The 25,806-nt window shown below is 38.5% G+C and overlaps 1 protein-coding gene across 1 annotated transcript; it reads right to left on the bottom strand.

Moving 5' to 3' along the window:
* Positions 1 to 404: 404 nt before the first annotated feature.
* LOC140476142 (alpha-1-antitrypsin-like protein GS55-MS) lies at positions 405 to 24,055 on the bottom strand. The gene is made up of 5 exons (XM_072568274.1): positions 24,014 to 24,055; positions 23,139 to 23,799; positions 5,389 to 5,659; positions 3,609 to 3,756; positions 405 to 827 (listed from the first exon to the last, which is right to left on the bottom strand). The coding sequence occupies exons 2-5, from the start codon at positions 23,791 to 23,793 to the stop codon at positions 639 to 641; spliced, it is 1,263 nt and encodes a 420-aa protein (XP_072424375.1). The 5' UTR covers positions 23,794 to 23,799; positions 24,014 to 24,055; the 3' UTR covers positions 405 to 638.
* Between the last annotated feature and the right edge of the window lie 1,751 nt (positions 24,056 to 25,806).

Raw genomic sequence — 25,806 nt, 5'->3', positions numbered from 1 at the left:
AGGCAAATTTGGTGATTTGCTGTTTTATATATATCCTATAGTTTTCATGAATAATAATAAATTGCAGTGATGCAGCAGATACAATAAGCTGTCTTTGTCTATTTGACACAAACAAATCCCCTGTTGTTGATTCTTCTCCAACAGGCACAGCCAAATGCCAATGGGATTTTGAGCATACTGAGACCTGGATCTGTGTGGATTGGACCTAACTATTCAACTCCAATTAGCTTGACTCTATCAGTGTAGCCTCATAAAATTGTTTGGCTGTGTAAAAGCGTAATACAAGAAACAAAATCCAATTGAAAGTAGCAATCGGCTCTTCTGGTCCTTTTAAGTCTTCAAATAAAATAAATTTACTGATGCAACTTCATGAGCACTTTTAAACAAAAATCACACCCTGAAAGTTCAAATGCATCATCTACTTTAATGTAAATTATATTTAAGATAGTAAAACTAGACCTCATATAAAGCATGATATATCATAAGTCTACATTTGATACACTGGGTTTTCATTATCGAGAGCTACATTTGACTAAATCTTCTGCTATTTAAATGTTAACAGCTGTTACAAGTAACCTCATCACTTTCAATTTATTGATTCTAGACTATTTTGTGGATGTGTGGAGTTTGCATCAGTATTAATTGGTGGGATTCATCACTCTCCCTGCAAACAGGACACTCTTGCTGCTGTGTTCAGCAATTAATAGTAAGAAGGGTCTATTAAATTTAAGTTGAGGAGGCTTTGACATCGGCATCAAACCAACTCCTGTAACTGCTGTGGCTTCAGTTCCTCTTTCATCAACATCCAGAACTGCTTCATGAATCACCTAGAAAAACAGGGAAATATGAAATTGGATTAATAAAATCTGATCAATGGCTGGAATTTTATTAGCCTTTAGAGAAGGCCTGGGAGGTAACAGGAGTGACAAAATGGCATCAGGATAAAAGCCTGTTCCTGTTACTGTGGGACGGTAGTGGCTCGGCCAATCAAAGGCAGATGCCCAGGTAAGGAACTGCTCCTGTTTCACAGACATAATAATTATATTTGATTTAATACTGTCACGTATACTGATGCACAGTATAAAATGTTGTTTTACATGAATCATGACATTCCTACAGTGTGGAAACAGGCCATTCAGCCAAACACATCCACACTGACCCTCTAAAGAGTAACCCACCCAAACCCATTCCCCTACCTTACATTTACCCTGACTAATGCACCTAGCCTACACATCCTGGAATACTATGAGCAATTTAACTTGGCTAATTCACCTAACCTACACATGTTTGAACTGTGGGAGGAAACTGGAGCACCTGGAGAAAACCGCACAGATACGGGGAGAATGTGCAAACTCCATGCAGTCACCCAAGGCTGGAATCAAACCAAGGTCCCTGGTGCTGTGAGGTAGCAGTGCTAATCACTGAGTCACTGTGCCACCACAAGCTTTACGGGCAGATTGTACCGTACAAGAGCATCAGGGTAACAGAACAAAATGCAGGATACAGTATTAGAGATGCTGAGAAGGTGCAGAGAGAGAGATCAACATTAACACAAGAGGCCAATTAAAAGGTCTGATAACTGTGGGAAAGAGGCTGTTCTTGAATCTGTATATTCAAACTTTCATATATTCTCTCCAATGGAAAGGGTGGAAGAGAATATCAATGGGGTGGGAGGGGTCTTTGATTATGTTTGGTTGCTTTGCTGGTACAGGGGGAAGCATTGATAAAATTAATGGATAGGAGGCCGATTAATGTAATAGTCTGGGTTCACAACCCCTTAGTTTCTCGCCATGTTGGAAAGAGAAGTTGCCATACCATGCTGTGATGCATCCAGATAGGATGCTTTCTCTAGTGCATTATGATGCTGGACATGGTAAAATCCCAACACCGAGTCTCTTCCAAGATTCAGAGATCATTCCTACGCTGTAGCCATCAAACTCTCTCTTTGTTGTGATTACTATTACTTCAGCTTTATTGATTTTAATAGAGCCAGTACTGCTTTGAAACTTACTTTATTCTAAGCTGTAGGTATGTGTTATTCTATACATTCACCTGACACTCACCTTCCATAAATGTATGTTGAGCTATGTCTTGAACCAAAATTTCCTTCTATAGCTTTTTATGGATACATTTCTTTGAAGGTTTCCTACTCTAATGTGGGAATTATTGAATCAAGCTTTGAGCTAAACTGTGAAGTTACAGTGTTAGAGGAAAAACAGCTTTGACAAAATTCTTCAATATTATTTCCCAGAATGTCAAAACTGTGAAAGTTCTTTTTTCTCTCAGGATTCCCTAACATTTACAATGTATGTTTTGAAAACCAAAGTTTGGTATCTCTAAACTACTGTGCCCTCACATATCTCACCGTGGCATTGAAATTGCTACAAATTTCTTCTGCTACTTTAACAGTCAAATCACACTGTTTATGATACAATATTAAACAATGTATTTAAAGTAGCACAATCTGCGTTTTATTATTCTGGAGCTATACTTGAACCTTTACCAATTATTGTATTTAAGTGACCAAGTGTTTAATTTGGTTTCCCAATAAGTAGTTTATGTGCTGCTGCAGTTTCACTCAAACACCAGAACTATAGAACTGTGTAGCACAAAGACTAGCCATTTTAACCCAGCATCACTCCACTGGTTGTGTCAGACAGCTGCTTTATCAGTTCCTTCATTTTCCTCATGACCTTAGAAAATGTTTTCAGGTCATTTTACCATTAATCTGTTTCATCCAAAGGGTCGAATTCACTGCCCAGTTTGGTGATTCATATGGGGACCCTCAACTCATTGACAAGGGACCTGGACAAGCCCTCGGGGGACAGACACCTGCAAGTCTATGGACCAGGTGTTAGAAAATGGGATTAGGATGGGCACCTAATTTATTCAGCCAGTGCAAACATAATGGGCTGAAAGGCCTTTTACTGTGCTGTAACTTCTGTATGGTTCTATGGTTAAGATATTTAGATATTGTTCATATTTCCCACAAGATCACATGGTTTTCATTGGGGTAGAGAATGCATCTATACAGATGCACCAGGAATTGCAACTTCTGGGACAATCTGAATGGAATTGATGGTCTTTTTCCTCTTTGTATCAGAAGTATTAATTGTGAATGATTTTTGCTTGGATATCTGGCGCTTATTCATTGTTAACTTATGGATTCTGGAGTATTGTCTGTAATATAGAATCATCTGATAATGTGTGCATTTGTCACAGTTGCAACTTTTCTGACCATGGACTATCCCTGGTTTTAAGGCTCGTTCTAGTTTTACACAGGTCAACGAGACATGGAAATTGTTATGCTGCGCTGTGCAGGTGAACTCTGATTACTTGTAGATAGAAACAAAGCAATGGCCTCTTGACACCAGAACCTCTACCATTTAATTTGCCTTTAGGTAGCATAAAGTGAAACATTTCACAGAGGCAGAACTCCAGAAAGATGACATGTAAGAGAAAAATCACAGGAAAATCTTGAAGAAATAGTTATGTCTTCTGATGATTATTCAAATTGTGAGACTTGAACATTCAGACAACCAGTTCCACAACCTTTTATTAGTTGATTAAAGTTTGAGTATTATGTGTATGTCAGTTAAATGTTTTACCTTTGATACATGTACTGGTCCAGATTTAGTGATTTTGGAGAGATTTGCATTATTACTGAAGATGTCTACAAGACCCATTGTAATCAGCAGTTGCTTGAGTTGGTACGTCAACCTTAAAGACAACTTTGGGAGGCGTAGATCCACAGACCTATTTGGTATCAGAAAGAATACACTCATTTTCTATAAACTTGTACATTCAGCTTACATTTTATTTTAATTTGTTATTTTCATTTCTTAATTTTGACCTCCAACATATATAATATAAATGATATATTCTCGGTTTCCATTCACCAACTCTATGCTATTTTACAAGGTGATGGTGATCTTTTCTTGTACATAGCTCTACTGCATATTTTCCTGGTATTTTCCTGAATGGTCATTATCCTAGCTGATGGCATTTCTCAGTTCAGACTCTGTGTTGCTTATTAATGCTTCTTCAGTTTGACTGATTAAAGAGATACTTAGTTATTGGCACTGCTCATACAGGTTTTATCTACAATGTAGTTGTGGTGCTTTTTGGATCTCATGTTCCATTTTAAAATCTCATCAAAATTTTCTTCATTTGCGTAGATACATCAAATTATTCAGTGCACCCACTCCAGTAAATATTTCTTTGCACCTTGTTTGAAGTAATACACTAGATGAGTCAAAATAGTATTTGTTTAGAATCTCTACAGTGTGGAAACAGGCCATTTGGCCCATTGAATCCTCAGTGACCCTCTGAAGAGTATCCCACCCAAACCCAACCCCTGCCCTGTGTAGCCCTGCATTTACCATGGCCAATCCACCTAACCTACCCATCTTTGCATATGGGAAGGAAACCCACACAGACACAGGGAGAATGAACAAACTCCACATAGATAGTTGCCTGAGAGTGGAATCAAACCCAGGTCCCTGGTACTGTGGGTCAGCAGTGGTAACCACTGAGCCACCATGCCAGCCCATTTGTTCCATATCGATTTCTGAATCTAAGTAGAAATCAAAAACAATTTTTAAAATGAAAGAAATGTAAAGAAGTCATTATTAACCTTGAATAATTTTACTGAAAATCTACAACTGACTTCAGAATAATTTTAAAATCATGCTTTTGAGCTGAACTACCAAGTTTAGAACTCTTACCTGTTAAATCGAAATCTATTTCAACAAGGAGAGATTCTTTATAGATTCCTGAGATTCTCTGAGTTCATAGAGTCACCAGTTGTCCTGTTCCTAATTGCTATCCAATGCCCCCGTTGGTAAAGCAACTTATGGGTAGTTTGTGGGGGCAACATAGGAATGAATTCCTTGGAAAAGTTTTCCTATAAATGGTTTGTGTCCATTGACTGAGCTGTCTTATTAAACCATCTCAGTGTAAATTTAAATTCCTGACTTACTCCGCTCGGATTTGAACTCAGGCCTTCCAGATCATCACTATAACATCATCACTATACCTCTGCTTGCTATTACTAATCAAGTAACATCACCACTATAGCACTGCATCCCCATATACTGCTAGGACTTTGCAAAGGGTCAGTATATCAGAAGTAGGATTCAAATCCATGCGTCAGAGAAACAACAACCTGAAGACATTTGGATCAATCTGTCACACTGATCTCTCTTAAATTTGACCCTTCTGGCACCTCTTTCACAAAAGCAATAGATATTGGGGTGATAAGATCATGCAATATAAAAGTGAAGTTATCGCAAAACCATGGATCTTTCGCTGCCTTGTCACTGATTGTAACACACCACCTCTGTGTCGGTGGAAAATAATTATATTTCATTGATGCAGCAAACTTACCCAATCCGTGATGATGTTATTAAATTTTGAAAATTGGTAATTGTCAAGTTTTGTTCCACTTCTGCCAATTTTCCTCGCTCTGGTAGTATAAGCACGAGAGAAGCATTTCCTCTATATGGAATCAAAATCACAGAACTACGAAGTTCTTCATCATAATTCATATAATATCTTCCTTTCCTCTTCATCATTTGAACTTTAACTGTTGTTGTATCATCGACATGAAAGTCATCTTCATAGGTTTTCTGAGGATCAAAAGGTTTCACCCATTTACCTAAAAGAACCAAACAGTGATAATGAGAGATATTGTACATTGGACTCAAAATGTTTCTCTCTCCATGTAAACTGCCAGAACTATTGAATTTCTTCAGCATTTTCTGGTTTTATATTAAAGACAATAAGAGGTTTAGTTTACTCACTTGAATATAAGTGTATTTTTTCTCAATTCATAAACATTAACAAAAATTGTTTTCAAATCCTTCTATTGCCTTTATACTCCCTTTCAATAAAATCTCCTCCAATCTGAATTCCATTTATTTTAGTGTCATGCACAGCTCTTGTTTGAATAACTTGAATGCTTGCTATCGAGGCTGTAAGCTCACACATAGCCTCAAGTCTCTCAATTTTTTTCCCCTTAATCAACTTGTTCAGAGATGCCAATACACACATCTAGAGCAGGTGGGAATTGAACTTGCACTTACCAATCCAGTGGTAGGGACAGATCCCACATTATAATATTCTGCAAATCTGAGCAACTACAAATTGCAAGTTACTCTTAAAAGTCTATCCCTTTGGCTAAGTTTTTTGTCACATGTCCTGGTATTGCTTAAGTGGCTTAGTGTCAAATCTTGCATCTTGAGATGTTTTGCAACACTAAAGGTCTATCGATAAGAGTTGCTGGTACTGATTTCCTATATTAATCTTGAAGGGATGAAACAAAATTCTAAAAAAATTCACAAAAATCACATGGTAAAACTTTTGTTTTTATACTATTTCTACCAATGTAGGTATTATAACAAAATTACACCTTTTCTTTCTTCTTTCAGATCACCTTATTTGAATTTGAATGTGCGTGGGATTGGTGCGGGATTGGGGGATTCCTTCTTTCAGGCTTACAAAAGGACGATTTAGCTGAACTGAATATGCCCATTTGAGAAATTTTACTTTCCTTCTGTGAGGAAACAATTAACCTCCACCAAAGATGTTATGTTCTGATGATAAGGCTGCGTTCGAGAATTCAACAACTTTTGTGGTCGTAAAACCTATCAAATTACTATTACTCAATGCATAATATCACTGAATTTTTATGATAGTCATTCTTTACTAAATTATATATTTCACGTCAAAACCAGGTTAGATTTTTTGACTTCCAATGTCGTTCTGAAGGTCTTTTATAAGATCAAGGTTTCAAACAGAGTAGGTTTGGGAGTAATTACTCTCTCATCTTTATTGCTATAATTTGTTCAGGAAGATAGATCCCACATTATAATATTCTGCAAATATGAGCAACTACAAATTGCAATTTAGACATGTCACCCCTTCACTCTTTGGCACCTTCGTGCAGGGAATTCCATTACCTCACAGCGTATATATATAATAGGCCCTCTGATTTGTAAGGGTTACAAGCCTGTACACAACAATTGCACAGCTAAAATAAAACAAACTGTTTCATGTAATGTATTTTTAATAGCTCTGCCAGATTATAAAGAAAAGTGACTCCAGTAGAGGCAGAGGTCACATGATGACAAGCCAGCAGTGAGCTAATTATACAATTGCATCCTCCTATCATTTATGTTAACTCTTGCCCGTTCCACTTTTGCCAATCACTGAACATGTATGGCATACATAAATTATGCAGGTCTCTAATGGTACAGATATTCGTTGTTGTTGGCTGTTTCTCATATATTTGATCTTTCCTGGTGTGATTCCTTCTAGAGGGAGTATTGCTTCCAAGTCAAGTGCTGTTGCCACTGTAACTGTTATTGTCAATCCATGCCTATTGCTGGGGAACAGAGGACTTCTGGGTCTGATGGTCTGTACTCTGTGCAAGTCATGACATTGTACCTTTCCGATCCACTGCCTGTAGTGAAGGAGGTGTCTGTGGTTTCGTTGATATAGTTGTTTGCTCATGTTCATCACATACAATCGAAGTGCCAATTTTTTGTTGCCACATAGGCTGACATTTGTTTATAATATTTAACATTTACTAGCAATATTGTAAGGTTTTATCAATGTGAATTTTGTCATTCCTCCTTGACTTTGTCAATCACACCTATTTTAATCCTGACCTCAATAGTTTTTACACTATTGGAAGAGTAGATTAGGACAGGCATGACATTAATATTTGGTCTGCATTAGTTTCCATGTCTTTAGTAGACATGTTTCTCTGCTCAAGGATTACCTTGTATACATTTGGATTTTCATGATTTCTTTAGAATTCCTTTGGTGATCTTTACTGCTGCCTCAACCTTTCCATTTGACTAGGGATACTGTGGAGATGATATGTGGTGTTGAATTTCCCAATCCTTTATGAATTGAGGTTGATTGTCACTCAGTACAATGTCAAGAATGCCATAATGACTTTCAAACATTCTAATGTTTCACTGAAGTCACTATGTGGAGGTGCTGGTGTTAGACTGGAGTGGACAAAGTCAGAAGTCACACAACAGCAGGTTATAGTCCAACAGGTTTATTTGAAATCACAAGCTTTTGCAGCACTCCAAAAGCTTGTGCTTTCAAATAAACCTGTCGGGCGATAACCTTCTGATATTGAAGTCATTGACGTCAGCTGGTCAACCTCCCTATGGTCAGAACAACAGTTGACAGTGACCAGGTAATCAATCTCTATGAGAGTGAAGCAGCCTACCTCAAACTTCATCTCAGACCATTTCTTCCATCAGTTTCTGTAAGCTGGTGTCTTTAATCAGTAACCAAGAGCCTTTGTAATTAGTATACCAATCACCCTATGCCTGCTCCAAAGAACAGAAAGCTCTTGGAGAAAGTACAGAGCGTTCTGGCAGATCGAAAGGGCATCTCAAAAAACCCTCTGGACGGGTGTTATGGAATTGTGTTTCCCAAGTTTATTATTCCCCCGCAGATATTTAAAAGGGGGTTAGAGTTTTTACCTATATGTTGATAGTTCATAGCTTTCTGACTTGTGATTAGAATGTACTTGTTTGTAATAAACTGCAATGATTGTTAACACAGGAACCAGGTCAGTGTTTTCTGTTAATTCGATTCCAACAAAGAGGTAAATGAAGGATTTTGCATGCTTTGATTAAATCATTCATTTTTGTGGCACTACACTGAGTAGTGGGGCTTGAGAATCAGCAAAATTTCTCAAGAGGGTTGTAACAAAGATTGGGGATTATAGTTAGATTACATTGAAACGGCAACGAGAATTTGGTTGCAGTATTAGGAAGTGATGAAGATAAAGAAAACACCAGGTTGTGTACTGCAAATAAGAAATGGCACTGGAAATTGCAAAGAATTTCCTGCAGGTGGCAGAGTTGTTACTGACAGTCTTAAGTGAAACTACGCAAACCAGGTAAATTGAATTGCCAAATAATTTGGCGATGGCTTTGTTTGCTAAATCTAAGAAAGCAAAGACATTCAAAGTACTAGCACAGCAGTTGTGTTTAATAGAAATACAAGAGACAAGGTATTCTAGGAATTGAAACATCAGAGTTAGGTATGATTCATTTATATTTAAAACAACTTGAATTAAAGAAGCAGGAGATACTGTTCTGAAGGACAGAAAAAGATAAAGAAAAGGAGCAGATTTATAAAGTCAGAAAGTGGAAATGAGAAAAGTAAAACTAGAATTGCAAAGGGAAAGTGAAAGGGAGACAAGAAAGAGAGAAAAAGAGAGAAATAATGCTTTTCAGCTTCAAATGATGTATGTAAACAAAGTGACATTGGATGCTAATATAGACTTTGATAAGGAGAATACGAGTCATAATTTGAAGTGCAGTAAGGGAATTTTTAGATTTGACCAGACTGTACCAAAATTTAAGGAAAATGATTCAGAGATATTCTTTCAGAAAATAGCAAGATAAATGAATTAGTGAAAAGGAACCCTGACATTGCACATGTAGAGTAAGCTGGCAGGTAAAGCATAGAAAATTTATGCTTTGGTGTCAGAGGAGATTCAAGGGATTGTGATGCATTTAAGTTAAAAACTGTATTGTCTGCATATGGGTTAGTGCCTGAGTTACAAATTTTGAACTGTTGGGCAAACTTACATGGAACTTGAAACTTACATGGAACTTAATCAAAGCAATTTTAACAGGTAGATACAAGCACTAGATGCTAAAACACTGTATGTGATCCTTAAGGGCCCTTGTTGAGGAACTAGAGGTTGCAACTGCTAGACAGGCAACAGTACTGGCTGACAATTATGAACTATACAAAAAAAAACCTTTTATTTGTCACCCTTAGAAATTCAAAAGGAATAGAAAGTGGGAGAGTGAAACAAAGTTAAATAGCAAAGGTCGAAAGAATAGATAGGTGGTAATAGCCCAGATTATACTCTTCAGATCAGAAAGGAGAGCTCTGGAGGTGAAAATGGGAGGTCAAATTGTCTCCATTGAAACAAAGTACAATATATTCATTCAGGATGCTGGAATTTGTGAAGGAAACAGAGGCAAGTTAAGAATGAGTCTGAAAAGGAAACTCAAAAGAAAAATGATCCGGACAGAATTGAAGCTGTAACCGCAATTAAGCAACTGGGGGTAAACACTGCTGTGAGTGCAGTATAAGAACAGACGATATTTGAGAGATTTGAAGGCACTTTGTCTAAATGGAAGATAATCCTTTTTTTTTCAAAACAGTATAGCCAAATGTTTAACTATATGAAGGGATTCAAGGGCCACTCAAATTCTTTTCCTGCAGAAAGATTTACTTTCCATCCAGGGTGCTCAATGAAAGCCAAAATATTGGTAAACAGGATAGGTGGAGATTATGTCATGCTTCCATTGTGCAAAGTCCAGTTAGAATATGGCTCACTATCAAGACTACTGGTAGCTGGGGTAGTTCAGAGATTACTCATGGGTGGAGGGCATTTACTTCTGAGGAATGATTAGACAGGAGTGAAAATTATAACTTCACCTCTAATTATGGAAAATCCAAGTGAGGCTAAAGAGACAGAACAGTTGCAAGAGTAGGTTCTTTGTATTTTTCCTTTGTTTGCAGAGACTAGAGCAGTGGTTAAATAAAATCCATCATCAGAGATCTCAATAATACCAAGACAAGTCAGGGTCGATAAAACTCTATTAAAGAAAGAGGATAATTCAAAAGAAGTGTTTGGTATGTCTTTGATGTTTAAATTTAGGAAGCAGATCCAAAGTTAAATAAATTGGCATAGTCAGATCACATGGAAGCTGAGGCTAAAAGAGTTCTGACACAGTATTATACTGGAAACTGAATTGTGATGAGGAAATGGAGACATCTTCACAGGCCTGCAGATGAAGAATGTATAGTTATTCATCAAGTAGTGCTAGCACCCAGATATCGTAGGGAAATATTGTGTGTAGCACAGGAAATTCCTATGGCAGGACACATAGGAATGTGGAAAATACAGATAGTAATGAACAGCTTTTTTTACATGACTAAGACTTCATAAAGATGTGCAATTCTACAAAATGAAATGTACAACATCTAATTATGCCAGCACCTTGCATTCCCATACTGGCTTTTAAAGCACCACTGGTCAGCTGCAGTCAGTTCTGCTATAATGCAATAGTTCCGTTCTCATGCAATCCCACATTATAAGGAAATCACACAATAGCAGCAACCATTTAACTAATGGGGCCAGAATCGCATTATAAACAATACACTCTTCAAAAATTCGTGCTATAGAAACAGTGCCCTCAATTTGTTAATCACATTATTGCAAATTTGTGTTCACAAAACAAGTGCTTTGGCAGAACGACTTGTATTAGTTGATTCTGTAGGACCACTGTCAAAAAAATAAATGCAGGACATCAGTACATATCCTTACTATAATGGATATGGTACCTTGATTACCAGAAGCTATTTCTCTAAGGACATTATACCCAGGGTAGTCAGCCTTAACTCAGGAAAAGTTAACTCAGCCTTTTTACTTGCAATGGACTGCTAAAATATGATGCCATAGAGTCATAGAGTCACAAAGCTGTATAGCATGGAAACAGACCTTTTGGTTCAACCCATCCATGCTGACCAGATATCCCATCCTAATTTAGTCCTATTTGCCAGCACTTGGCCCATATCCCTCTAAACGCTTCCAATTCATATATCCATCCAGAAGCCTTTGAAATGTTGCAATTGTACCAGCCTCCACCACTTCCTCTGGCAGCGCATTCCATGCGCGTACCACCTCCTGTGTGAAAATGTTGCCCCTTTGGCCTCTTTTGTATCTTTCCCCTCTCACCCTAAAACTATGCCCTCTAGTTCTGGATTCCCCCACCCCAAGGAAAAGATTTTGTCTATTTACCCTATCCATGCCCCTCATGACTTTATAAACCTCTATAAGGTCACCACTCAGCCTCCGACGCTCCAGGGAAAACAGCCCCAGCCTATTCAGCCTCTGCCTATTACACAAATCCTCCAACCCTGGCAACATCCTTGTAAATCTTTTCTGAACCCTTTCAAGTTTCACAACATCCTGCCAATAGGAAGGGGACTAAAATTGCACGTAAATTCCAAAAATGGCCTAAACAATATCTTGTACAGCCACAATGTGACCTCCAAACTCCTATACTCAGCACTCTGACCAAAAAAGGAAAGCATACCAAACACCTTGATCACTATCCTATCTACCTGTGACTCTACTTTCAAGGAGCTATGAACCTACACTCCAAGGTCTCTTTGTTCAGCAACACTCCCGAGGACCTTACCATCAAGTGTGTAGGTCCTGCTCTGATTTGCTTTTCCAAATGCAGTACCTCGCATTTATCTAAATTAAACTCCATCTGCCACTCCTCAGCCCATTTGCTCATCTGATCAAGATCCCATTGTAATCTGAGTTAACTTTCTTTGCTGCCCACTACAGCGTCAATTTTGGTGTCATCTGCAAACTTATTAACCATACCTCCTATGTTCACAACCAAATCATTTACATAAATGATGAAAGTAGAGGACCCAGCACTGATCGTTGTGGCATTCCACTGGTCACAGGCCTTCAGTCTGAATAGCAACCTCCACCACAATCCTCTGTCTTCTTCCTTGAAGCCAGTTGTATGTCCAAATGGCCAGTTCTCCCTGTATTCCATGAGATCTAACCTTCCTAATAGTCTCCCTGGGGAACCTTGTTGAATGCCTTCCTGACGTTCACATAGATCACATCCACCGTTCTGCCTCATCAATCCTCTTTGTTACTTCTTCAAAAAACTCAATCAAGTTCATGAGACATAATTTCCCACACACAAAGCTGACTCTCCCTAAGCAGTCCTTGCCTTTCCAAATATATGTAAATCCTGTCCCTCAGGATTCCCTCCAACAACTTGCCCATCACCGACTTTAAGCTCACCGGTCTATAGTTCCTTGGCTTGACCTTACCACCTTTCTTAAATAGAAGCATCACATTAGTCAACTTCCAGTCTTCTGGCACCCCATCTGTGACTATTGATGATAGAAATATTTCAGCAAGCGGCCCAGCAATCACTTCCCAAGCTTCCCATAGAATTCTAGGGTACACCTGATCAGGTACTGGGGATTTATCCACACAAAGGCTGCCTTGCTGATCTTTGAGGGGCCCTATTCTCTCCCTAGTTACCCTTTTGTCCTTAATGTATTTGTAAGAACCCTTTGGATTCTCTTTAACCCTATTTGCCAAAACTATCCCATGACTCCTTTTTGTCTTCCTGATTTCCCTCTTAAGTATACTCCTACTGCCTTTATACTCTTCTAAGGATTCACTTGATCTTTCCCGTCTGTACCTGACATATGCTTCCTTCTTTTTCTGAACCAAACCTTCAATCTTTCTCGACATCCAGCATTCCCTACACCTGCCATCCTTTCCTTTCACCCTACCATTGTCTCTGGACTCTCGTTATCTCATTTCTGAAGGCTTCCCATTTTCTAACCGTCCCTTTACCTGAGAACATATGTCTAATAACGTCAAAATTAGCCATCCTCTAATTTAGACTTCAACTTTTAGATCCAGTCTATCCTTTTCCATCACGATTTTAAAACTAATGGAATCATGGTCAGTGGTCCCAAAGTGTTCCCCCATTGACACCTCAGTCACCCGCCCTGCTTTATTTCCCAAGAGTAGGTCAAATTTTGTACCTTTTCTAGTAGGTACATCCACATACTGAATACAGCAGAGGTAGCGGTCACATGAGTACAGAAGGCCAGCGGTGTATGAACAGCACAAATACATTTCTCCAAACTGAAATGGTTTGGTTCACACATAACCAGTATTAGAGCCAGCAAGAGTCAGCATTGTTAAAAAGAGATAAATATTATGAGAATGTATTATCATCCAAGTGATGAGCAGGAGCAGGTCATTTGGCTTCTTTCAAGCCTGTTCTGTATTTTAATAAGGTCGTAGTTGATCTGATTATCACCTCTGATTTGGAGATGCCGGTGTTGGACTGGGGTGTACAAAGTTAAAAATCACACAACACCAAGTTATACTCCAACAGGTCTAATTGGAAGCACTAGCTTTTGGAGCACCACGCCTTCATCAGGCGCTCTGAAAGCTAGTGCTTCCAATTAAACCTGTTGGACTATAACCTAGTGTTGTGTGATTTTTTTAACTTTTGATTGTTACCTCAAATCTATAATCTCACCTACTTTGATAACCTTTCACCCACTTGCTTATTAAGAATCTATTCATCTATGCCTTAAGAATATTCGAAGACCTCCACTACCTTTTGAAGAAAAGAATTCCAAAGATTTATTAAGGAGAAAAAAAAACATTTTCATCTGTCATAAACGAATGACCCTCTTTTTTTCCCCAATAATTAATCCTCTTAGCAGTTTCTCCCACAAGAGGGAATATCCTTTCCACATTGAACCTTATCAAGCTCCCTCAGGATCTCATATACTTCAACCAAGTCACTTCTTAATTCCAGTGAATACAAGCCTAGCCTATTCAGTCTTTCCCCTTTAAACAACTGGCCATTTCCAGCAGGTTGTATGAACTGCTACTGACATATTGACATCTTTCCTTACAAAGGGTTACCAGCACTATGTACAATACTCCAGATGTGGTCTCAGCAAGGCTCTGTACAACTGAAGCATAACCATCTATTTTTGAGTTAAATACTCCTCCGAATAAACAATAAAATTCCATTGGCTTTCCTAATTACTTTCTGTGCATGTATATAGGGAGCCTCAGATTAAATATCAAATTTATGAATGTGATCATATACATGGCTGTAATTTTAAAGATCTGATATATGAATATTTTCTGCACTTATGTACATTGCTTTCCATTGCCCTGCATTGTGCTCTGAATATGTACTGATCAACTTGCAAACAAACTCCAGAAGGCATCCTGTTCACAATCTGGCAACTGCCCGTGCTAACTTTTTTCAATTCAGGCACTAGGTCACCCGATACCCTCTGCTTCTCAGAACTCTGCAATAACTCATTATTTAGATAACGTTTTTTTTATTATTCCTGTCAAATGGATAATTCACATATCCCTCCATTTGACAGGTCTTTGCGTACTCACTAATTATAAACAAAATCCATTTGCCGCCTCAATTTACATTTTACATTTTGACCTATCTTTGTGTGATAGCAAGTTTAGCAACCATACATTCACCCAAATAATTTCTAGATATTTTCTAATCAACCTGTTCAGACATATTATTACAGACCACTTGAGTAGGTGGGACTTGAACCTAGGTTCAGAGGTAAGGACACTACCACTGCACGACACGAGCACTAATTGAACATCTATAGGTTCCAAGTCACCGCATAAATTGTAAAAGCGAATGAGCCTTGCACTAATCAGGACAAATTTGTGCCAACTTCAAATGATCATAACAAATTAGTCTACAGGAGACAAAGGTGCTGATTGGTTGGCAAGTCAATTCTGATTGGCTGACATGGTGCCATGGAGAAAGCAATGAAAAAGTTGAAGTGAAATGCGTTAACTGTCATTCAGCTGAGATCAGTGTTGAGTTGGGGTCAAAAGAACAGCATTATCATGCCTCTTTTGCTTCTGAATGGAGTGAATTCACTCCAAATTAAATGCTCGTGCTTTATTGACGTGATCTATAATTTAAGTCAAGTATCCTTATGTTTTCAGTTTATGTAATGCTAATTGAAGGAATCTGAGAAACTAGCAGTATGAAGTCCTTCTGTCAGCATTACCATGGGCAAGAGTGAAGACATCTTTTTGATAAAGTATCCTGGATACTTGCCGAGTTTCAACATCCCCAGCATTGTGAACAGTTCCTCAATTATTCCACCATCCAATTCCATTTAGTTGTCATCAGCATTTACTATGGAAAAAAAATTGCAAAATCTACAGAAGGAGATAAATAAAAGAAACAGAAGAAGCAGAAAAAGAAACAATGGATTGCAACATCCTTTTACCAGTGGGACCTTGGCTGGAATCCAGCTCAAACTGGTGAGATGAAAGGCCTGCTTTACTGTTAGCTGGAAATGAAATTAATGTGGCCAGTGGCAACTCTATTAATAAATATGAGTAATCAGCATTAACTATTCCAAATTTAATCATTAAAGAGCATTACTATTAGGATCATACACAGAAGGGCAACAAAATGACTAGTGAGTGAAATAGAAAATTTGTATTGATGCTGGAGGGATGAAGGCAGGGTCTTTTTGAGACAGAATGAGAAGTGCTTTGCTCTCGTGTCATCTGTGCTGTATATGACCTCAGACTGTTTGAAATGATAACAGGAAATGGTTCTCTTTAACAAAAGAGAATCTAGCTATCTCCCTTTGACACTGAACAGAATTCCCAATATCCATATCCTGGGAGTTACCATTGTTCAGAAATTTAACTGGAACAAGTTTATAATTACTGTGGGTATAAGAACTGCACCAAATAATTTGCTTGAGAAACCAAAAACTGTCCATCATCAATGAGGCTCAAGTCAAGAGTTTGATGGGATATTCCCCACATCTCTGGGGGAATGCAGCTTCAACAACATTCAAAACCTCGACACCATCTGATTCTCCATCCACCACACCAAAACTCCCTCCGTCCATCACTGACACAAAGTGGTGCTATCCACAAGTTGTAGTGCAGCAATTCATGATGCCCCCTTCAAATGCATTTTCAAAAATATGATCTCTACAACTCAAACAACTAGGTCAGCAAGTGCATGGGAACACCACCATATGCAAATTTCACTCCTAGGTGCACACCATCCTGACCTGGAACTATAATACTGTTCCTTCACTGTTACCAGATTCAAATCTTGGAACTCGTTTCCTAACACCATCTCTTTAAGAGCAATTCAGGAAGACAAAACTGGAAAGGCAAGTTGGAAGGTGAACCAAAGAAAAGTGATGTTTAACTGCATGTTATTTTATCAATGACTGACCCTGCAAAACATGAATTGGTTTAAAGGTCAAGTGAATTACCAAGTCTGTTCTTTATGAGTTTCCCATATACACAGTGAAAGATTCCTTCACTTTCATGAAGGTGTCGGGAATGCTAGATGACAAGAGAAATTAAGGTTTTGGTTAAGAAAAAGAAGGAAGCATACATCAGACATACACTGCAGAAATCAAGTGAATCCTTAGAAGAATATAAAGGCAGTAGGAGTGTACTTAGGAGGGAAATCAAGATGGCAAAAAGGGGACATGCGATTGTTTTGACAAGTAGGGTTAAGAAGAATCTAAAGGGACTCTACAAATACATTAAGGACAAGAGGGTAACAAGAGAGAATAGGGTCCCTCAAAGATCAACAAGGCAGCATATGTGTGGAATCACAGGAGATGGGGAAGATACTAAACGAATATTTTTCATCAGTGTTTACTATGAAAAAGCACTTGGAAGACATAGAATGTGGGGAAATAGATGATGACATCGTGAAAAATATCCACAATTACAGAGGAGGTGGTGCTGGATGTCTTAAAATGCATGAAGGTGAAACAATCCCCAAGACTTGACCTACAACCCTGTGGGACCTTGGAAAGTGATTGCTGAGCCCCTTGCTGAGATATTTTGATCATTGGTAGTCACAGGTGTGGTGCGGGAAGACTAGAGATTGGATAACGTGGTGCCACTATTTAAGCAAGGTGGTACGGAAAAACCAGGAAAAGTTGGTAAGGAATAGACCAGTGAGCCAGATATCAGTGGTGGGCAAGTTGTTGGAAGGAATCCTGAGGGACAGGATTTACATGCATTTGGAAAAGCATGAATGGATAAGGGATAGTCAACATGGCTTTGTGCATGGGAAATCATGTTTCACTAATGATTTTTGAAGTAGCAAAGAGGATTAATGAGGCCGGAATGGTGGATATGATCTATATGGACTTCAGTAAGGCATTCGACAAGATTTCTCATGGTAGACTGGTTAGCAAGGTTAGATCACATGGAGTACTAGCCAGTTGGACAGAGAATTGGCTCAAAGGTAGTGGTGGAGGGTTGCCTTTCAGACTGGAGGCCTGTAACCAGTGGTGTGCCACAACAATCGGTGCTGAATCCACTGCTTTTCATCATTTATATAAATGATGTGGTTGTAAACATTGGAGGTGTAGTTACTAAGTTTGCAGACACCACCAAAACTGGAGGTGTAGTGGACAGCGAAGAGGGTTATCTCAGTGTACAATGGGATCTTGATCAGATGGGCCAATGGGCTGAGGAGTGGCTGATGGAGTTTACTTTAGATAAATGTGAGGTGCTGCATTTTGAAAAGGCAAATCAGAGCAGGACTTATACATTTAATGGTAAGGTCCTGGGGACCTTGGAGTGCAGGTTCATAGTTCCTTGAAAGTGGAATCGCAGGTAGATAGGATGGTGAAGATAGTGTTTGGTATGCTTTCCTTATTGATCAGAGCATTGACTATAGGAGTTGGGAAATCATGTTGTGGCTGTACAGGACATTGATTAGGTAACTTTTGGAATTTGTGTGCAATTCTGTTGTCCCTTTTATCGGGAGGATGCTGTGAAACTTGAAACGGTTCAGAAAAGATTTACAAGGATGTTGCCAGGTTTGGAGCATTTGAGCTACAGCGAGAGGCTGAATAGTCTGAGGCTGTTTTCCTTGGGGCGTTGGAGGCTGAGGGATGACCTTATATAGGTTTATAAAATCATGGGGGGCATGGATAGGATAAATTGACAAGGTCTTTTCCCTGGGGTGAGGGAGTCCAGAGCTAGAGGGCACAAGTTTAAGGGTGAGAGGGGAAAGATTTAAAAGGGAACTAAGGGACAACTTTTTCACGCAGAAGGTGGTGCGTGTATGAAATGAGCTGCCAGAGGAAGTGGTGGAGGCTGGTATAATTACAACATTTAAAAGGCATCTGGATGGGTATATGATTTCAAAGGGTTTAGAGGGATATGAGTCAAGTGCTGGAAAATGGGACTAGATTAGTTTATGATATCTGTTCGGCATGGACGAGTTGGACCGAAGGGTTTGTTTCCATGCTGTACATCTCTATGACTCCACGACTAAATGCATGCTACATATTGATAGCAATGTCTTGTCGATGTTTTTGGTCAGTTTGTGAGCTTATTTAGGCATGTAGATCCGCAGGAGACCATTGACATTTACACCAGAACCATTTTTTTATGGAAATGCAGATAAATTGCATTTGTTTTCATTTAATTTATGCAGGTAAAAACAATGACTGCAGATGCTGGAAACCAGAGTCTAGATTAGAATGGTGCCGGAAAAGCACAGCAGTTCAGGCAGCATCTGAGGAGCTGTAAAATTGACGTTTCAGGCAAAAGCTCTTCACCAGAAACTTATACAGTCAAGTTCCGTATCAATGATGGATGCCAAATTGATGGTATTTTGAAATTTCCTCAAGTTCCAGCCTTACTGATATTTTTGTTAGTTTCCATGTGAACACATATATTTGGTGAAGCATGTGCTAAAGTCTTATCCCAAGCATATTTCAGATATTTAGATGATGTAACGATTTTTGGTTTTGCAGCCACAAGTTTAGCTTTCTATTCACACTCCAATATGCTTCATCCTGCTCCCAAATTCACTCAATGTGCCTCTCTGTTACTTACTTCCACTCATCCTTTGGGTCCTAATTATTTGATCACCTTGCAAGTCTGATACCGAAAGAGAATGCATTGAACCTATCCTACAGGATATTAGCTATCTTGATCAGATCATTACTCATAGTGTATTTTACAAACTCATGGGCGAAGACTTTCAGACTTGAAAAGTTTCTGGTCTTCCTAAAATTACCCTGGAGAGGCAAGATGTCTCCAAAATACAAGATAAGCAAGCCACTTCTCACTGTTATTATGCAGTTGCTACGTGAGTGTGATTTTCCACTAAAAGGATGGTGCCACCAGTCCAAAATGACATTTTGCCAACAAGACAATTGAGCAACCTCATGTACAAATTTCTGATCTGATATGATGCCAATAACAGAAGTCTTATTTTTCCATACTTAGCTGACAAATTAAACACAATGTTCCTTTAGTTATTTGTAATTGGTAGGGTACAGACTGTACTCAGACAGTCTGCAAAATCCAAACATAAATCTCCTGTTAAAAATGATGCTACAATTGGGCAACATCTGCTGAATAATGCCAATGGATAAAGTGGCAACTAATTTCAGATAATCGATCAAGCTCATAACTTGGATCATTCACACATTCATAGACATGCACCCCTTCCATTAACAAAAGGAACATGATCAAGCCTTGCACCTTGTTTGAATTATTGAGGAACTTGGATGTGAACATATTTCTCTATTCTCTGAGGCAAAGTCTTGAATAATTACAAGAATCTCAGGGAGTCCCTCTCCCACTGCAACTCCCAGGTCATTTCCTCTGCTCTGAAGCTATGCTACTTTCTCCCCACCCCCACCCTCCTCTAGCTTACCTCTCCATGCTTCAGGCTCACTGCCTTTATTCCTGATGAAGGGCTTTTGCCCGAAACGTCAATTTCGCTGCTCGTTGAATGCAGCCTGAACTGCTGTGCTCTTCCAGCACCACTAATCCAGTATTTGCCCTCCAGCATCTGCAGTCATTGTTTTTACCACATTGATTTTAACCCGACTGCGAATCCTCTTGCAAGGATGCCTGCCTTGAAGAAGTTTTCCTCCTCTCTCTACAAGAATCTCAGGGAGTTCCTCTCCCACTGCAACTCCCAGATCATTTCCTCTGCTCTGAAGCTATGCTACTTTCTCCCCACCCCCACCCTCCTCTAGCTTATCTCTCCATGCTTCAAGCTCACTGCCTTTATTCCTGATGAAGGGCTTTTGCCCGAAACGTCGATTTCGCTGCTTGTTGGATGCTGCCTGAACTGCTGTGCTCTTCCAGAACCACTAATCCAGTGTTGTCATGTCAATCAGAACTATTCATAAATTGCTGTGATCATTTGAAATTTGGTATTCTTGCATGTGTCCTCAGAACTCCAAGAGAAGAAATGCTCTGGAAACATGTTTCTCTTTCCAGCTCTCAACATTTAAGATTGAAAATGTTTTATTTCACCAGTAGTTTGAAGTGAACAAGAATTTCACTTCCCAAAAGCTTCATTCTCTGACTTTTTAAGTGAAGTTGCGCCGCTGAATGACACACAGATTTGTGCCGTAGAAATTCTAAAAACTAAGTTGACTCACATTGCAAATTATGAGCAATAATATCCAAACACTAGAATTTCACCTGGAGATCTACACCTTCGATAATTTTAAAGATAGTAGGAATGAAGTTCTGATGTAACATGCATCGGTTAATAAAACGTGAAATGAAAAGTAAGTACAAAAGTTTGATATTTTTAAATGAGGATGTCGTTGATAAAAATGTCGTTTGACTTGGATATTCTTCTGAGGTTTTGACACCAATCTTGCCAGCACATGAATCTACACCCATCAAAACTAGGAATTTGCTTTTGGAAGCCAATAAGTAGTACTTAAGTTTAATTTAGGATTGAACAGTGTTATAAGAATGGATATCATGGTCCCTTCACATATACCCCTTTGTGTTTTACCTAAGTGCTGGAAAGAACTCTTTCATAAGATGTAGTTGGATATAAATCTATAAAATAATTTGCTATAGAATTGTTGGGTGAGCAAATATACAGACACTTAAAGCAATCTACATCACAGTGCTAGTGTGGATTTCATGGGGAGCGATATGCCCTGAAGCCAAGCTATTTGGGAGCTAATTATCAATAGCCATTTTATGCATGGGGCAGACAGTGTTAACTGGCTCAGGGTGAGACTTGAACCTTGCATCTGGGAAGGAAGCCTTGCCTTAGACAGTAACTTGCCAATTTGATTGGCTGCCAGCTCTGTAGTTCTGGCAGCACCAGATACAGGTGCTAGTGGCCATTGCTAGGAATTTGGCTGCTGGTCTCCAAAGAAGAGGAAGTTTCAGAGCCTGGACTTAAGGTAGATCTGGGGAAACTGTGGAATCAGGTTGGCAGACTCCAAAGATTGGCTAAATTTGAGGATTTAGGGAATGGAGGTATGGTCATGGGGAAATGGAGGGGATGAGAAGAGGAGCACTTTGTGGTGTGCCTTAAATGGGCAGAGAGGATTCCAAAAGGAGGTTCCCACTGTCTTATCTGTCATCTACCTGTGGAATAAAATCTGCTGGACCAGTCCCTTCACATGGACTGCCCCCAGCTGTGGTAAAATAGAGATGGAGATTAAATAAGACTGTCAAGTGATCACTCGCTGCAATATGAGCCCCTCCTTCTACCCATGAGCTCCATCTTGAAACATGTCAGTAGTGTTGGGGGTGGGGGGGAGGGTTACTACTGCAAAACCTGGCCCTTCTTGTTATATTCAGCTGAATAATAACTTTGTTCCACCTTGGCACTTCTACCTGCCAAAATAAATTTTCACTTTTTGCCAAATGATTTATTCAGAAACTTGACCAAATTTCAAAGCCTAGGCTGATTTTCTTTCTAAAGTAGATATGTTTCCTCCATTGATCTTTATGAACTAACCTTGAAGGTGAGCAGCATTCCCTTTTTATCCACAGAAACCTCAATTTCCAACCACTCCCCTCCCCAGTTGGTTGGTCTGTAGTCCTTCCGTCAAGATGCCTGGTCCCATTGCTTACCCAACACACCGACTTCCTCTTTCCACTTGGGGTCCTTTGGAATTGGCTAGAGCAAAAATATAACTTTCTGATTTGAGGTCCTTGTTTGGAATCAAGTTCTTTTTTTCTAAATAAGTGGCCTGTCGTAAACACTGAAACTCTTGAAAGCAGATTTTAATATAAAAACAATTTTTAAAAAATTCTAGCTTACACCAAGGCCATCCATCCACATATCTCAACTATTTTATGGATATAATTGATTGAAAAATATCAAACCTGTCAGTCATTAACTCATCCAAGTTAATTTATTAACCATAAGTTGTTGCACTAAAGTTCATAAGATGGCTTGGATGGAAAAAAAATTATTGTTCTCAGGTTTGACTAGTTTAACTAGACGAAAGAGTAATTCCTTACCAATACAACTTACTTCATTAATTCACTGCACTAGTAGTCTTCAATGTCTAGAACAATGAGAATACTTTAACCCAGCAAAGACAAGTTCAAAACAAATTAAAGGTATGTTCCTTCTTGAAATCAGAAAGCCACACTTCTATTTACAAATATGTAAACATGATATAGCATTAAAAAAACTTCTTACCTTTGAACAAGATATAATTAATAAGTACCATTACAGTGTTCCGATTAAGCGTTTTAATGAATTCTTGGATTTTGCCATTTGTTTGTTTTCTCACATAAGCGTTGATCTTTCTTTTTGCTTTGTCTAACACTCTGAAATCAGTACTGACTGTCTCTGCCTTATAAAATTGCCTTGTATCGTCAAGGAATTTCTTTTGAAGACTTAGTCCCTGCTGGATGTGGAGAGAGCTCCCCATCATCATATGCAGCTCACTGTTTTCACTGGTTAACTCCTGCAGGAGGTATCTGAATGTTGCATGCACCTCGGCTGCATCATTCTTTGACATATTGGAGTATCCAAGAACACGTAGTAGCTGATTCAGAGTGTTATGTTTTGCACCCAGTGACAACATGGCCAGGCTGGAGGAGATGCTTATAGGAGAGAAGAAAATATTCTTGGAAGTTGAACTTGGCTGGGAGGCAATCTGTCTGTAGAGACGCAAGGCAAAATCTGTATTTGCAGCTGAAAGTTTGAGTGCAGACAGATTGTTTTTAGTTCTTGAACCAGAATGTGCTTGTTGAATTGTAGCCTTCATTGCAGTCATTTTTCCACTAGTAATGGCTCTTCCACTGTAGAGCACAGTGAGCAACAAAGCTACAGGAATCAGCTTCCTCATCTTAACCTGCAAAGGAAAGAACAAACTTGTTTTGCAGTGCTTTGAAAGTGCAACCTTAATGAGGTAGCTTTTTACGCTTAGTAAGCTTAATGAGTTCTAAAGACTTCTAAATATTGTCAACTTAGCTTCTAAGACATAATCATTTATTAAACAGTTTCTTACTTGATGTCTGATTGTAGTTTAAGTTCCTTTTACCTAAAGTGAAGCAAACTGTACTTACCGTGATTTTCTTCTCCCTTCTACATGGTCCTTGGTGTATAATGCTAATTTATACCACAGAAATTGTAAACAGATCTGTTATGCATTAATCAGTAAACTGACCTTTGGTCTGATGGTCAACATTTCTATAAATGGCGTCTGCATTGCAAATATAATCTGTGCAGCTTGTATAAGCTTTGTCATATATGACAAAATAGTTGTGACATTCATTTTGTCTCTTACATTTTTCAATCAATACAGGAGCTGTCAGTCCTTACATTATCACCTCCCAGTGTCTTCACACAAACTGCTGTTGTTTGGTAAATTTTGGTTAATGTATGACTATATGATGTCTTAATTTAATAGTTATTTAATATTAAACTCAATCTTATACATCTCAATAAATACGCAGCATTTCATTTGCAATTAATTCCACACATAACTCTATTTTTCAGCTGCCTTCTTTCTTGATGCACATATACACTCATTAATTTCACAAATTTATTGAAAAACATAATTTCACTAACTTGGCAGCCTTTTGAATTGTGAGATGATGATTTACATCTTGGTAGTGTTAAGCATTGTGTAGCCTGACAGTGTCTACCACATTTGTTTCAGACAAAAGCAGTGGTCTGTTGGAGTCACACTAATGTATGTGTCTAGACACACCAAGGCATGTATACACATACACACACACAGTGCATTTTTGATTTTGGTCCTGATTCTCCTTTCTGCCTCCATGATATTACATATTAAAACCACTCCTTTACAAGATATACAATGTTGAGTTGTTTTCTCTGGACTGGCAGAGGCTGAGGGGAGACTTAATAGAAGTTTATAAAATTATGAGATGGATAGAGATGAATGTCTTTTTCCATCCCATACACATTCCCTTGGTAAGAAAGACAATTTAAGAAAGAATAGATTTTTTTCAAGGTAACCCAACAGCACAGAGAATGCCCAGCTGTTACCAAGAGAGGGAAAAAATAGGTTCTATGTCTTCAAGCCCACAACAGTAATTGCTTAAAGCTAAACCTAAAAACTAAAAAAAACTAGAAAGCCTGGCCACACCCAGCCAGATTGCCTCTATTGTTGCAACTTTAAAAAACACCAAGGCCTCACAAGCTGTTTACTTTATAACAGACAACTTGGTATCTCTCATTCAATCTCTCTTTTAAAAAAAACTCTAAAAGCCACAGCATCATCACACTACAAGTGTACAAGCCATCATATTGGACAAGAATAATTAAGTACTGTTCATTATCCATGTCTAATGTAGAAGTTTAGAGCTTAATGTCTGAACAAGGACCATTTTGCAAGATTGGTTTGCCTAGAGGCAGCAGTACCATTTTTACTCTAATTATTGATCAACAATATGGGAGATAAAATATGAGGTTTAAATAGCAGATGAATGAAATTTACCTCAAAAATGAGTGTTGTCTGGCATATCCTTCTGTTATTTGGTGAAAACAACATTCACCAATAAAACGGATGACTTAAAGGAGATATTGGAAAACTGATATCACAAGAATAATATAAAAGAATGAACTGAGTAGGCTGATTGTCTAAAAGAATAATTGAAATTACTAAGGAAACTCAGCAGGTCTGGCAGGTGAAGAGAATGCTTCATTTCCAGTGACCTTCATTCATAAAAGAATAATTCCAACATAAGTATAAAATTATATTTTCAGATTGATGAGGATTGGCACAGGACAGATTGGTGGCAAATAATTCAAATGACAATAAAAAGACTAGTGATGAATATTTAGGCAGCACTGAAAAATAACTGGAAAATGTAGAATTGTATTTATATAG

This window comes from Chiloscyllium punctatum, chromosome 4, assembly GCF_047496795.1.
Source record: "Chiloscyllium punctatum isolate Juve2018m chromosome 4, sChiPun1.3, whole genome shotgun sequence".
Classification (NCBI taxonomy): Eukaryota; Metazoa; Chordata; class Chondrichthyes; order Orectolobiformes; family Hemiscylliidae; genus Chiloscyllium; species Chiloscyllium punctatum.
This window is presented reverse-complemented; position numbering and strand designations above follow the sequence as displayed.

Bases quoted from the DNA above. Each gene is read 5' to 3' on its own strand.
- LOC140476142 (XM_072568274.1), bottom strand. From the start codon at position 23,793: ATGAGGAAGCTGATTCCTGTAGCTTTGTTGCTCACTGTGCTCTACAGT. The intron at 5,660-23,138 runs GTAAGAAGTTTT...TGGTTCTTTTAG, and splicing joins TAATTATATCTTGTTCAAAG to GTAAATGGGTGAAACCTTTT. The intron at 3,757-5,388 runs GTAAGTTTGCTG...GATACCAAATAG, and splicing joins ATAACATCATCACGGATTGG to GTCTGTGGATCTACGCCTCC.